Raw genomic sequence first — 14,493 nt, 5'->3', positions numbered from 1 at the left:
CCCTCGCACACCGCACATTTATGGCATATTCCATGGATAACCCAACAACTCTGTTCCCCGTTTGAAGTGCCAGATATGCAGACATAGCCCGTGTGCCACCCTGTTTCACCCATACAGCTAATCCCTCTGAAGGGACTATAAATTCACTTCTTTTGTTGTATGCCACGAGATTGATTGTATAAATTGAAATAAGGTGACCCTCACCCATCCCAGATTCCACACAGAGCCATGAATCGTATGTTTAAGCCTTTTAATCACCAAGCGAGGATTATTGGTTGTTACAGAATACACAAAGCAATATATGACATCAATATATACTCAATGACTTTCTAAAAATTTATGATTTTGAATATATTTAAATAGTGTCACAATATGTATGGTTTATTATGATGTGTGTTGACTGTATAATAGAGTGTCCTTTGTAGCATTTGTATAACCCCTGACCATGCACCCCATATTGTAAGAAGAACTTTGCACACTTTTTAAACATACCAGTACACACACTAACCTAGTTCTACCTCGTTCATATGCTCCATGTGTGCCCTCCACAACATAAACAATATATGGCCCAACAGGCTACAGAGCCTTTTTCTCCCCTGTCATATACCACTGCGTGCTCAGCCCCCACCCTCTCTCTCCCTCTGGCGGGGCTGAGATGTAAAGCCCTGGCCCTAAGGATGATGTGATGCTTGAATTGTAACCCCGCGCCCTTCCCTTGTGCTTGCACCTAGCGAGTACCCTCCTAAATCCACAGACTTTGATTGAAAGAAATATGGGAGACAAGCGTCTCATCCCACCTCCTCTTGATGTACCGGCTAAGTGCCCTCTGAACCGATAGTATCCCAGTTCACCCTAACCCCGACTGACCATATAAGCTATATATGTTTTCTTGTACTAACATACTACAAAGGTGTCCCCCACTAGATCAAACAAAGAGGAATGACAGATGTATCCCTGTCTGTGCCCCCTGATAAGTCACCTAAACCCATGAAAGCTGCTTTCTTTAGAATGATGAAATACTCACTCCTAGAGTTATGTGTTATATATCTTGTGATGTTTTATATATCTTGTGATGTAAGAATAACGATTTGTAGGATTTATAGGGCATCATGGATTACAATTAAAACTGAAAACGTATGTGTGGACACAAGGGGAAATGTTATAGTCAAGATGCATCAATCAACCATCGTCTGACCAGAGCTCCACCCTGATGAGTTCAGCTGACCTGCAAGCATCACCATGACACCTCAAGGAGCCTCGCCAATCGTGAAGCTTCGCCCCTAAACATCTATATGTGCCCTTCCCCACTGCCCAATCTCATCGATTCATGTATCCCTTTGCTCCCACGTCATAGGTGACATGGTTTTGTAACAAAATGTGAATGTTTGCTTATTTTTGGCAGAGCGCTCTCAGAGTTTGCAGAATTCTCTGCTTGCCCCATATCGGTTTGGATAAACTTTTACTTTTTGGCTTCACCCGCACTTGGTCTTGGTCTCATTCCCATCTGGGGTGTGTCCTTCATTGACTCTCAGTGGGGAGTTATTAATGTCTTTTTGGGGGATGCTAACTTTCACAGTGTAACAAACATATGTGTCTGTGTGGTTTGATACAATACATAAAAAAACATCAATTTACATTCATCCAATATTGGCAAAAAAATATTAACCTTTGAACTGTCCCTCTTGTTTTCTCAATTAAAACACACATAGATAGCTTACCCATCCACAAGCCCTTGCTTTGATATCATTCTTTGGGATTCCTCTCTTGACATTTTGTGGTGAAACCAAGGTTGTGATATATGTATAGCTACAAAAAACGTATAGATAAACAGGTCAACATTTCGAATTCTGCTATTCAATTCATACCTTGCAGATTGAAATAGTTTTCTCACGTTAAACATATTTTTGAAATGCTGCATCTATTGCGCTATGGACCTTCCATTACGGGTGATAATTGAGTTACTTACTTTCAGGATCACATTGTGGACTGAGTGTAAATATGTGCATTGTGATCATAAATGCACATGAATCATTTTGCTACTTCAGGACATTTGTGTTGTATCATGATTCTGATGGCGACATGACATTTCTGCATGATATTTAAACATGTTGCAAAAACATTCTTATTGTGTTTTGCAGATATAATTTAAAAAACAAATGCAGCACCGTTTTTATTATTTCAATAAACAAGCATCGGCAAAGGCAATAATTTGTAGAGGCATTATATAGGTATTTGCCAGGTACTGTCAAACTATACCAAGGAACAACATGGTTTGGCAGCTATTGCCATATCATGTCTCGATAATCGTTTTAGGGCAGCGACTGGATTATGTTTTTCCTTGCCCACAGAATAGCCCAAGATTGCTTGACAATCTTTATCCAGGCTTCCCATATCTTATTTACCAGCAATTCTCCAAATACATCTTTTAAAATGTCTCTTAGTATGGGCACATTAGTGTGAGCTAAATTCGAGTCCAATCCTCAACATCAATATGCAGAAAAAATGTAATGTCATTTCCATGCTCTTTTTCCATAGTACTCACAATTCTAATGTTTACAGCCTGTTGGTCACTCCTGTTAGATCTCCCTATGCATGGCCGCCAGGTTTTTCAGTTCTATGCATGACATCTTTCCCATTACACGCTGGGAATTGTAGGCCTATACTCACAATAGGAAAAACGAAACTCCAAGATCCAGAATGTAATGGCAAAAATCAGGACTGGCTCAATGTGTAATAAGTGGAATTGGAAAATGTGAGTGCTGCACCCATCAAAGCAATCCACATCACATTTCCATAAAAAATGTCTATAACACACAAAATGCAAAAGAAGAAAACATTACTATGTGTTGCATGGCACCCCTGTGAGGGGCCATGGTACCTTCCACGGTGTTGTGTGGTCACATGGTTACCCATGTGACCGACCCAATAAAAGGTCCGAGCCGCTTCCGGCTCGGCAGTCAAGATGAAACTGACTCCGCGTGTGTGTGCTGTGCTGGTGCCAGGATGGCGCCTCGCCACGTGTGCTGGGCCCAAGGACGGGGCCCAGCTTGAGGACGGTGCCCCTGCCGGGCAACGCCATCCGGACGGTCCCCCTGCCGGGCAACGCCGTCCCAGTGTGTCCCCAACCATGTGAGGCGGGTTGGGAATGCGACCCCGGCCTGGGTGCCCCCAGAGCGGGGTCCGAGGTGGATAGGTGGACCTGCCCACGTGTGCGGAGCTCCGGTGTCCCCGGAGCGGGTGAGGTGACCCCCACCCATGTGTACTTGCAGCGTGCCCGCTGCACCGAAGTGCGCTGTCGGATGTTCCCCGACAGGAGCACAAGGCTGCACGGTGATCCGGAGCAGCCCCTAACAATGGCGACGAGGAAGTCGTCCCTGTGTGCCCGAAGAACGCATGCGGTGGCGGGCCCGTCTCCAACTGGGCCCGCAATGGAAGGCTGGCAGGCTGCCAGCCCCGTCCCCCGAGGGAGACGGAACAGGTCGGCGGCTGTGCCGCATGGAGGGATGCGGTCCCATCTCTAATGGGGCCCGCCAAGAGGAGTTTGTGGCCGGGCCACAACAACGGGAGGTGGCCCCGAGAGGAGAAGCTACTGTTTCCCCGTGGGGAGGAGGATGTGCGGTGGTGGCTGCGTGATCTGCCCCCCTCCCATCTGGGGGGAGGACTGGCTCAAGGAAGGGAGAGGTCCGCGGCATCGGCCGCATATCGAGGGAGGCCGTTTTTCCCCTCCCCCCAGAGAAAAAAAAGGGGAGTGACAGTATCCTGCGGCGTCGGACGCACAGAGAAGGAGGTGGGCCCAACACCAGCTGGGCCCGCAAGGAAAACATGGTGGGCGAGAGGCCCGTCCATCCCCTGAGGGAGACAGAAGATGTTCACGGCATCGGCCGCGTGGGTGGCTGCGCCCCTCCCCCACCACCAACAGGAAGGGAATTGCCGGCGGCGTCAGCCGCACCGGGCTGGCAGAGCCAACCGCCTGAGCTGCCCCCTCGCCCATCTGGGGGAGGAATGCCCGCGGCCTGGGAGGAAACAAGGGAGAGGGCGCACGCGAGCGGTGCAGCGGAGGACCAGCACACGCGGTGTCGGCCGGATGGAGAGGTGAGCGGCCCCTCCCCCAGCATGCCAGCTGGCCGCCCACCACAGCGCGGCTGCCCCCATCGGCCCGCGGTAGAGGGACACATGAGGCGGGCCCAAAACCAACTGGGCCCGCGCGAGGAAAATAAAAAAAAAGAGATGTTGCAGGCCCGAATCCAACGGGGCCTGCAAATGAAAAGAACAAAGGAAGGTGGCCTGTGTGCGAGCCCCGCACGTTTCCCATCCTGGGATGGGAGCTGCCTGCCCCCCCCTCCCCGCTGGGAGGACGAAGATTGCCCCGGCCACAACTGTGCGGGGGAGAGGGGTGCTGCCCGTGCCTGCCAGCATCACTTGTGGAGCCACGGAGGGCGGGGGGAGCCGTGCGGCGGAGTCTCTGCCCACATACACCCCCCTGGAAAATGAGACAATGACTGGGGGCCCGCCACCATCTGGGCCCGTAGAAAAAAAAGGGGGGTAGCTGCAACAACGAAGGAGGGCTACCTGCCTTCCCCAATGGCAAATAAAGGGCAGGCATGAAGGAGAGGACTGGGGGCGCAGCAGGTGCTGGTAATAAGTGTGTTGGGAGGGGCCTGCAGCTAGGGCACCCTACCACCGGTGTTTGCCTGCCGCCTGCCCCTGGAGAGGAAAGGAGGCGTACGGAGGCAGCCTCCCCCGAAGACCGTGGACTTGGCCGATGTGGCCCCTGGGCATACCCAGGTGCGGCTTTGCCGGTTTGTTTGCTGTGAACTGTGAATGTCCTGAGCGAACTCTGGTAAAGGTGCGAGCTGGTTTCCGGCGACTCCATGCGCACGGTGGACATCATAATTGCCATTCCCCGGAAGACTGAGCCTGCAGACATGGACTTGTTTAAAATGGCCCGGCTAGTGGGCAATGTTGTGTGGTGCACACCTGTAGACTTGGAGTGCTTTATGTGGTGCCAGTAGCCCTCACTGGTGCCGTTCAGGGACATGAGAGCCACTCACCCAGGTTAATAAAAGGGTGTGTAAAGTAGTAGAGTGGCTCAAGTAGTAGTAGTGGTAGTTATGGTGGGATGTTGGGGTTTTGTGTTTTGTTATGAAAAAGGAGGAGTGTTGCATGGCACCCCTGTGAGGGGCCATGGTACCTTCCACGGTGTTGTGTGGTCACATGGTTACCCATGTGACCGACCCAATAAAAGGTCCGAGCCGCTTCCGGCTCGGCAGTCAAGAGTGAAACTGACTCCGCGTGTGTGTGCTGTGCTGGTGCCAGGATGGCGCCTTGCCACGTGTGCTGGGCCCAAGGACGGGGCTCAGCTTGAGGACGGTGCCCCTGCCGGGCAACGGCGTCCGGACGGTGCCCCTGCCGGGCAACGCTGTCCCAGTGTGTCCCCAACCATGTGAGGCGGGTTGGGAATGCGACCCCGGCCTGGGTGCCCCCAGAGCCGGGGCCGAGGTGGCCAGGTGGACCTGCCCACGTGTGCGGAGCTCCGGTGTCCCCGGAGCGGGTGAGGTGACCCCCACCCGTGTGTACTTGCAGCGTGCCCGCTGCACCGAAGTGCACTGTCGGATGTTCCCCGACAGGAGCACGGGGCTGCCCGGTGATCCGGAGCAGCCCCCAACACTATGTACCTGCCCATTAGACCCACATCATGGTCGTTTTAATAGATGCCAAGATGCCATTACACTTGAAACCAGTCCTGGTTACTCCCATTACATGATGGGACTTGTAGGCGCCTACTAAAAATGGTGAACATTAAACTACAAGTCCCAGAATACTATGGGAAATACAGGACTGGCTTGAGGTGTCATATATGACATAGGGCAACTTGGCAGCTATAGCTCACATTCTTCCAGTTTAGATGTCAGCATTTTGCTTGGTGGGATGTGAAATTCCTCTTTTCCATGATAGATATGACATCAAACGTTCAAAGTGTTTCTTTGGGTGAAGGTTAGCCTTCTGGCATTGGGTCACTTTCAAGCTTTGTGGAAGTGCTGTTTCCCACATCTCCTTCATGAAGTAAGAGGGCAGAAGGGTGAGCAAATGAAAGGGTAATGATAATTAGTACCCGGCGAGAGTCAAGCAGAATGCAACACGCATTCTGATTGGCTCTCGCCGGGTCCTTACCCAGCCTAGAATCCTTTGATTCTCGGCCGGGATTCCAGCTGCCTTGTCCTCGGCGGGAGGGCGTGGCAGCCCCTCAGCCAATAAGGAGGCTCAAAGCGGGGCTATCCCCGCTCCGAGCCTCCCCACGGCTGAGAGGCTGCCTTGGCCCCCCGCTGGGGACTCAGGTAAGCTTATTTTTTTTTATTTTTTTTCCCTCCCTCCTCCCTACCCCACCCCACCCCACTTACCTTCTTGCTCCTGTGTCCCTGGTGGGGGACGATGGCAGCCTCCAGCACTGTGAACACTCCGTACCTCCACACAGCTGGAGGCTTCCATCGCCCCCTGCCGGGGACGCAGGTAGTTTTTTTTTTTCACACCTTCCCCTCCCTCCCTCCCAACCCCACTTATCTTGTGCTTCTTTTTTTTTCGGGAGCGGACGCGCTGGGAACTCTTGTGTTTTCCCTTTCCTGGTGGCCATTTTCTTGGCAGCGCCTTTTCGGGACAGTAAAAAAAAGCTTTTAGTGCCCCGGTCACGCATATATTGTGGGCCGGGGTACTTATAGCAAAATGACCCCTTCGTATAACTATGGGCCCCGGGGCATTACCTGAGTCGGTTAAGCCCCTGCCGCCCGGGTCATATTGCTTAATTAAAACCACAAAACAATATTATTGCCAAAAGACATTTCTCAACTTGGTTTCCTTCTGCATGATCCGCAATTGCGCTAGTCCATGCTCCATGTGGGAGAAGAACACAAAAACGAGGTTTCCCCAATCTAATCAACACACCCAGGACCAATGGGATCAATGAACAGCAACACAAATAAGACAGATAAGACAAATAAGACAGATTGAAGGCTCTGCCAGGGTGAAATTCAACTTCATCAAGCTCGTCTAGGCAAGCCTCTCACAGCAGCATGTGATTCACCTTTCCTTAGTACAGCTTTGAACACATGTTCCTCTGCTTTACACTGTGAATCAAACTCTGCTTACACACTACTGATTTCTCCACCCTCACTTGCATCATTATAGAACATAAACTTTAACTTCTCTCAGATCATTTTGTGTGCTATAGTGTTTGAATAATTGATGACACTGCCAACCTAACTGTGAGTTTACAATGTTAAATATTCTACCAATAGCCTGCCAAACTTGAGTGGTTGCTTAAACTCCATTACTGCAATTCCAGACTCCTGGGTGAAGCATTGAATTACAGCAAGGCTCAAATTTTGGCTGGAAATTCAAATGCACCTTTGAGGGCTCAGAAAACCCACATGAATCCTTTGAGACTCTTCAAAGATCCCACAACGGAACATATTTATGGGATTAGAGTTTTCTTAGTTGGGAGAAGTGTTTTTTTATATATTTTTTATTGGGAATGAAATTACAACCATGGGCTAGGCAAAAGAAAAATGATTACACACCTGGTCCTAAACAATGAGGGCAAATACTGAAAATAGCCAGGATCAGCAGGGTGGGGTCTGCCCTTCATATTGCAAATAAAGTCTTTGATTTGAGGGTCAAGTTGTAAAAACACCCAGCCACTGCTTTGTGGCTAGTTCACAAACACGGGGACATAGTGCTTACCTATACCACAAAGAGGTCCATTTTGCCAATACAAAATACGATGTAATGAAATGTTTATGGCAACTACTACAGAGTTGGTATCAGAACATGCATTCATTGTCCCTTATAAATAAGACATTTGCCTCGTCAACCTTACATGGCACAAAACACATGCAAACTGCAAAATGATACTAGTGTAAATTATTCAGTAAACTGGGACTGAAGATTTGAGAAATGCATTGTTATTATTCTTATTAGTACAAATAGGGAAAGCTAATGTGAATCGTTTCGTTTTCATTTTATGGCATGCTCACATGTTTCTCCAAGAGGTGTTCCATACCTATATTCGTTGTTGAAATGTGAGGCACACATGGTGTCCCGTGTGCATTGAGACGTGTGCAACTTTTCCTCTGAAAAAAGAAAATCAAATTCATTTTGTTCAGCTTCTGAGATTAAAACAACATGAAAATAGAAGAAATAGAAACATACACATAGAAGCATACTAGTGTACCCGCCACATAAGACCTTCTTGAACTGCAACAGAAAGTGCTTCAGTAGGATTATCTATGACCCGGCTACTACTTCCAGAAAAGTCCATAGCCACAAGTGAATTCTCAGAAATGCTTCTCTGAAAAAGAAAGGGTTTTCATCAAAACAAATATAGAGCATATATCTATAGTTTCTGTTTTTCAAAAGCAAATTACAAAATATTTCTTGCTAAAACCTCAAAGATTCAAGAAAACAATTCAAATAGTCACAGAAGAAGACAATAAGGATTATGCGTGTGCTTATGTGGTACTTCATGCCAAATGGTCGTGCTCCTAAGCGCTGTGATGGCAGTCCTTATTATTATCCCATGCAATGTCATTCAATGTATTGGCCTTGGAAGGATGAAATGGTAAATCGGCCTTGCTGCTGGATTGGAATTGCAGAGTGCAAGCAAAGGTGCATGTAAGAGGGGAATATTCATTTGTAAAATGTCCATGTTAACTCTGATACTGCATTTTCTTTTGGTTTCTCTGATACCCATCGGATGCGATGAGACTGGCCTACAGACGTACACCCGTGCCAAGCAAGGTTGCAGAGCTGTGCAATGAGTGTTAGGCCTCAGGCTGCCCGGGCCAACTCATGAGCCCCTCCTGAGAAATAGACAGCTGACAACACTGCTGGATCGGATCACCAAGGCCAGAGGCTGCCTCGCAGATATGACAGAGAAAGCATTTCGCACTGCAGCTATACTCCTTTCCCATTTTCTCCGAAATTGACCTTTTTGTAACAATACATGCTGTATCATGGTTGAAGAATGGGTTTTAGCCACTCCATTTGTATATAAGGATGAGCCAGTACTGGGGCGGGGGGTGGGGGCGGCAGAGCAGTAAGCAGAGTAAGCAGCTCTCCCATACACTGGTCTGTTTGCATTGCAAGCCATTTCTCTCTACTTTTGGTCTCCTGTGTATTATTTGTGACCGAGTGTACGAGGAGTCGTGGGGGAGCAGGACGAGCCAGTAACATATTGGTGCTGCTATCCAGGAGCTCCCCTTCCTGATGAGTGTTACTGGGGTATACAACAAGCAAGTGAAAGTAGTGTTTTTCGATGTACCTGTTGCACGACTGACTAAGGGACTCTGGAGTCTTCAGGGACTCTAGGATTCATTCAGAGAAAGTGTCTGAGCGTGCTACAGTGGTAGAGAGTTGGAAGGGCAACTATGGGACTGCAATCGGATCAGAGTATTCTTAGGCACCTGTGTTACATTCAGAATGCAGGTCGTGGAGAGACGGTATGGGCGATGCTGTAAAGGTCATGGGATAGGCGTGTTGGGTCAGAAGCTTGAGTTGACTTGCGTTAGGGTTTATACTGGGGACAGGTGCAGTATGGCTCTGTCCTCTGACAAGGCAGGAGGAGGGGGCAGACCTGTTATATAAATCAGGGCCCTGTGCAGTGCTGGAGAGATTAAGGAGCATGGTGGACAGTTGAGAAGCAGTCCATCAGTCACACGAAAGAATACGGAGGTGGGGAACGCCCAGGAACAGCAGTTACAAAGGGTACTGCAGGGAAGGAATGAGGGATATTGTGGTGAACAACAAGCGAATCACCAAGATATCATAAAGGTGAGGATAGAGAGGGATCAGAGCCCCTCAGATTGTGCATGCATGCTTACACAAAAATTCATGAGGGATGCAAGTGAGAAAGAGATGGCCTAATATGGCGGATGTTGCCAGACGACATAACTAGGGTGGTGGAAGGAAAGCTGGATGTGGAGGAAAAGAATGGGTTCGTCCAGGGGTGGCCATACATTACGAATGCAGCTGATCTCACATTGGCTGACAGTGAGAAAAGTAGTGTCTGTGAGAGACTGCCAGGAGTGGGTGGAGGTAGAACATGCAGAGGGGCAGGATTGTGAGGTGCTAACGGCTGCGCCATTAGTAGGGGTAGTGTCAGGCGAACTAAATGAATGCCTGTCAGAGACTATCAAAACCTGACTGGATGTTTTCAAGGCAGGTTCACCAGAAATGGACATTGATGGGCACACATATAAAGAAGATGGTCCGTAGCAGCTTGACGTGATAGTTGTTGGTGAAAAGAGTACAGTATGGTGAATTACAATCGGTGGTGTTGGCTCTGAGAAGAAAGAAGATGACTCCATCTGAGCGAGAGTAGCCCATGAAACCTGACAATGACCTACAGACGCAGCCGATGGCAGCCATAGAAGATAAGGGGTGGCATGTGATTGAGGGCACACAGCTTGAAGTGACGGAGATCATCCAAGAAGGAGGGACAAAGGAAATGTGAGCAGCTCCTGGCAGACCAGCAAGAGGAGTATGAACAAATCATGAGAAAGAGCAAGACAATGGGTATCAGCACCTGACAGAGATGGCTTGGTGGCCCAGGCCCAACAAGTGCTGGCAGGAGCACATGGACATTTGTGTGACTTGTTGGAAGAAAAACAGAAAGAGGAGCAAAAGAAGAAGCAGATGGATGGAAAGCACACAGTGGGATGACTGGCTGTTGTTTTTTCTCCATGGCCTATGAGTGAGAAAGCAGACAGCGACCAGGTGTTCACCTTATGAGATGCTATTTGGGAGAAATATCCAAGCACTGACAAGTTGTTGCTGATACTGGCTGCTGGCGTGCCCAAGGACTGGTAGGTACTAGAGTCTTACTATGTACTGTAAACTAAGACACAACTTTTGACTGTCAGTGCACACAAACATGAAAGAGACATGATGGTGGTGGTGCTGGATATTAGAGTGACAGAGATGCTCAACAGCCCTCCCACCCATGCACTGGTTTGTTTGCATAGCACGCCATTTCTCTCTACTTTTGGTCTCCTTTGTATTATTTGTGTCTGACTGTACAAGGGGTCGTGGGGGACCAGGGGGGAGCCAGTAACAATCCATCAAGACAAATTAGTATTATCTAAAATTCTTGTTTTGTATGAATTATTATACACTGTACATGATTAAAGATGTGTATCACATATTGCCAATTTTCAAATCTACATTGTCATATATTCTTTCAGGAATATGCAAAAATCAACTACATATTTGGAATGAATACATCACAAAAACAAATATCATATATGCATTGATATGTTCATCCATGAAGCAAGCAAAATCATGTATTTATTACATATACATTGAGAAATGTTAGAGCTTGCATATACCTAAAATTAAAGAATTTGGTGAAAATATATGTGAAATGAAAAGTTTAGAAATGAAAGAAAAGGTGTTAGGGAGAATTATCCAAAATGGCTCATTTCCCTTACCTACTGAGTCCCTCAGCAGCTTTGCGGGATTTCTGCGATTTATTTTTTTCACCTGTTAAGAGTGTGAGCCTTTTTCCCCTCTTTTACATGTGTTTTGCTGTGTGTGTTTAACATTTTCTTGTGTGCTGAGACTGTGGAGCCTCATCTACTCCACAGGCATCATATTTTTACTGTGTGTTACACAGCACCTTCAGTGCATTGACACAGGGTTGTCTTTTAGACTTCCCCACTCAGACTCCATTTTCTGGGACTGACCACTGTCTCCCAGAACATGTAAAGTTACCATTAACTTTAATAGTCTCTTTAAAATCCACAGACCCATTACAAACTATCTTACATAGAGTACTGGAAAGGGTTAATACTCATCCCTTTTGCCTGTTTCTTCCTAGAGCATTGTTTTGCTCCCTTTTCATCAAGACTTGGCTGGTGGCAGTGGTAACTACCCTATTTTTCCTACCGTGGTTATCTTAAATAACCTTGGTATTGTTTTAGGCTATCATGATAGCCTCGAACTTAAACCCGCTTGACCATATTGTTTTTAATTTGGTTCTGGCTGGGTTAATTGGCCATTTCTTTTTGAAAATGTCTTTCTCATGTTTTACTCTGCGCAGCAAAGCAGGTTTGGTTCCTTTGTTCACCGTCCTTTCGTGGGCTTCTGCACAGAAGCCCTCCTTAGGTGCATGAAAGTCTGGGTAGGCAGGATGTGAAGGAGGGGTATTAGGACCCTGGCCTGGGGTTCCCTTGGTGACCCAAGTCACACTCCTGTTTGATTGGCTAGGTGATTGTCCCGGTGGGACAGCCACCCTGCTGTGTGATTGACAGCCAGGCTGTGTGAATGTGGGAAAACTGCATAAAAAGCAGGTCTCTGGGGCTGGAAAGGCAGTCTCGCCACTGGAACGAGAGAACCGAAGAGGAGCTTACAGAAGAGGACCCCTACAACGACTGAACCGCCTGGTGAATCCCTGCTGCAGGTCTGAATCTTCAGACTCCAATGAGAGAGAAGATCCTCCAGGAATCTTCTTCCCCTGAGCTGGTGGGACCAACCAGTTCCCCCAAACTGCAAGCCAGGTCTCCCTCCTCTGGTCGGATTTGCTGTACAGTGCTACAATGAACCTGATAGCCAGGAAGGTCGGACCATGCATGGGTTTTAAGGAGCGCACCTTTTATTTGCCGTTTAGCTCTGCTGCTGGTTTCTTCCCTGGGCAGTGCAGGACCCTCCAGTCTTCCTACTTCGTGTCAGTCCGACAGTTGCTTCAGGAACCGTGAGCCTGCAGGAACTGCCAGGAATGTCTGCCTCAGCTACAGCTTCTTCTCCATTTAAAGGTACTGTGCCAATCCGGTTGTTCGTTTCGTTCAGCCGCGGTGAAGGTGTGTGAAATCTTTCGCCAACCCGAGGGCCTGTCCTTCTCTTCTCTTTAAACTAACTTTTCTGCCGACCAACTTCGTTCTGAACTCTTGGCAAAGACTTAACCGCAAACTACCCTGAGCCGTGTGATCTTGAGCAAAAGACTTTTGTCCTATTGACTTTGGCCCTAAACCCTTTTAATTTGATTCCCTCACTTTAGTTCCTTTTTCTAGATTGCCCTGCTTACTTAGCTGTTGGTGCTACTCAATTCTTGTCTAATTTTGTCTTTCCCTCCCTTTTTAAATTATTGGAGTGCCATTTTGCTTTATTTTGAGCTTAACCTGTCCAACATATATTGGGAGTGCAAACAAAGGGGTGTCTGGGAATCTCTCTACCAGCACGAACACAGCCCAATGACCTGTTCTTGGGTGAATAACCCCTGGGAGAGACTCTACCAAGTCTTTAGCTCACTGTCCTTTTCACAGAGAAGAAATTTCCCTGCATATCAGCCTTTGTCCTGCCCAGGGGCAGTCCAGCGCCGAAATGCTAGGCAATTCTCCTCTGAACAAGAGTACCATCAGTAACCCCATACACGTGTTTCAGCCTTGTTGGGCATCATCAGTGAGGTGAAACTGTTGCCTCTCTAAGAACAGTGAGCAAGGGGTCCACGTCTGGATTTCCCTGTTAACTTAGGGTGAAACCCAAAGTTAATGTATGCAAACAAAGGGGTGTCTGGGAATCTCTCTACCAGCACGAACACAGCCCAATGACCTGTTCTTGGGTGAATAACCCCTGGGAGAGACTCTACCAAGTCTTTAGCTCACTGTCCTTTTCACAGAGAAGAAATTTCCCTGCATATCAGCCTTTGTCCTGCCCAGGGGCAGTCCAGCGCCGAAATGCTAGGCAATTCTCCTCTGAACAAGAGTACCATCAGTAACCCCATACACGTGTTTCAGCCTTGTTGGGCATCATCAGTGAGGTGAAACTGTTGCCTCTCTAAGAACAGTGAGCAAGGGGTCCACGTCTGGATTTCCCTGTTAACTTAGGGTGAAACCCAAAGTTAATGTATGCAAACAAAGGGGTGTCTGGGAATCTCTCTACCAGCACGAACACAGCCCAATGACCTGTTCTTGGGTGAATAACCCCTGGGAGAGACTCTACCAAGTCTTTAGCTCACTGTCCTTTTCACAGAGAAGAAATTTCCCTGCATATCAGCCTTTGTCCTGCCCAGGGGCAGTCCAGCGCCGAAATGCTAGGCAATTCTCCTCTGAACAAGAGTACCATCAGTAACCCCATACACGTGTTTCAGCCTTGTTGGGCATCATCAGTGAGGTGAAACTGTTGCCTCTCTAAGAACAGTGAGCAAGGGGTCCACGTCTGGATTTCCCTGTTAACTTAGGGTGAAACCCAAAGTTAATGTATGCAAACAAAGGGGTGTCTGGGAATCTCTCTACCAGCACGAACACAGCCCAATGACCTGTTCTTGGGTGAATAACCCCTGGGAGAGACTCTACCAAGTCTTTAGCTCACTGTCCTTTTCACAGAGAAGAAATTTCCCTGCATATCAGCCTTTGTCCTGCCCAGGGGCAGTCCAGCGCCGAAATGCTAGGCAATTCTCCTCTGAACAAGAGTACCATCAGTAACCCCATACACGTGTTTCAGCCTTGT

The 14,493-nt window shown here is 48.0% G+C and overlaps 1 protein-coding gene across 1 annotated transcript in view; it reads right to left on the bottom strand.

The window, feature by feature from the left end:
- The window catches only part of GRB14 (growth factor receptor bound protein 14), a 1,091,974-nt gene that overhangs the window by 120,259 nt on the left and 957,222 nt on the right, over nucleotides 1–14,493 (bottom strand). Inside the window, exons 9-11 of the mRNA XM_069616312.1 lie at nucleotides 8,225–8,341; nucleotides 8,054–8,123; nucleotides 1,719–1,806 (exon numbers count right to left, since the gene is read on the bottom strand). Of these exons, the coding sequence (XP_069472413.1) occupies nucleotides 1,719–1,806; nucleotides 8,054–8,123; nucleotides 8,225–8,341 (275 nt within the window). The remainder of the gene's footprint in view (nucleotides 1–1,718; nucleotides 1,807–8,053; nucleotides 8,124–8,224; nucleotides 8,342–14,493) is intronic.

This window comes from Ambystoma mexicanum, chromosome 9, assembly GCF_040938575.1.
Source record: "Ambystoma mexicanum isolate Mex_15411 chromosome 9, UKY_AmexF1_1, whole genome shotgun sequence".
Lineage (NCBI taxonomy): Eukaryota > Metazoa > Chordata > Amphibia > Caudata > Ambystomatidae > Ambystoma > Ambystoma mexicanum.
The sequence above is the reverse complement of the archived record's forward strand: the minus strand, read 5'-3'. Positions and strand labels throughout refer to the sequence as shown.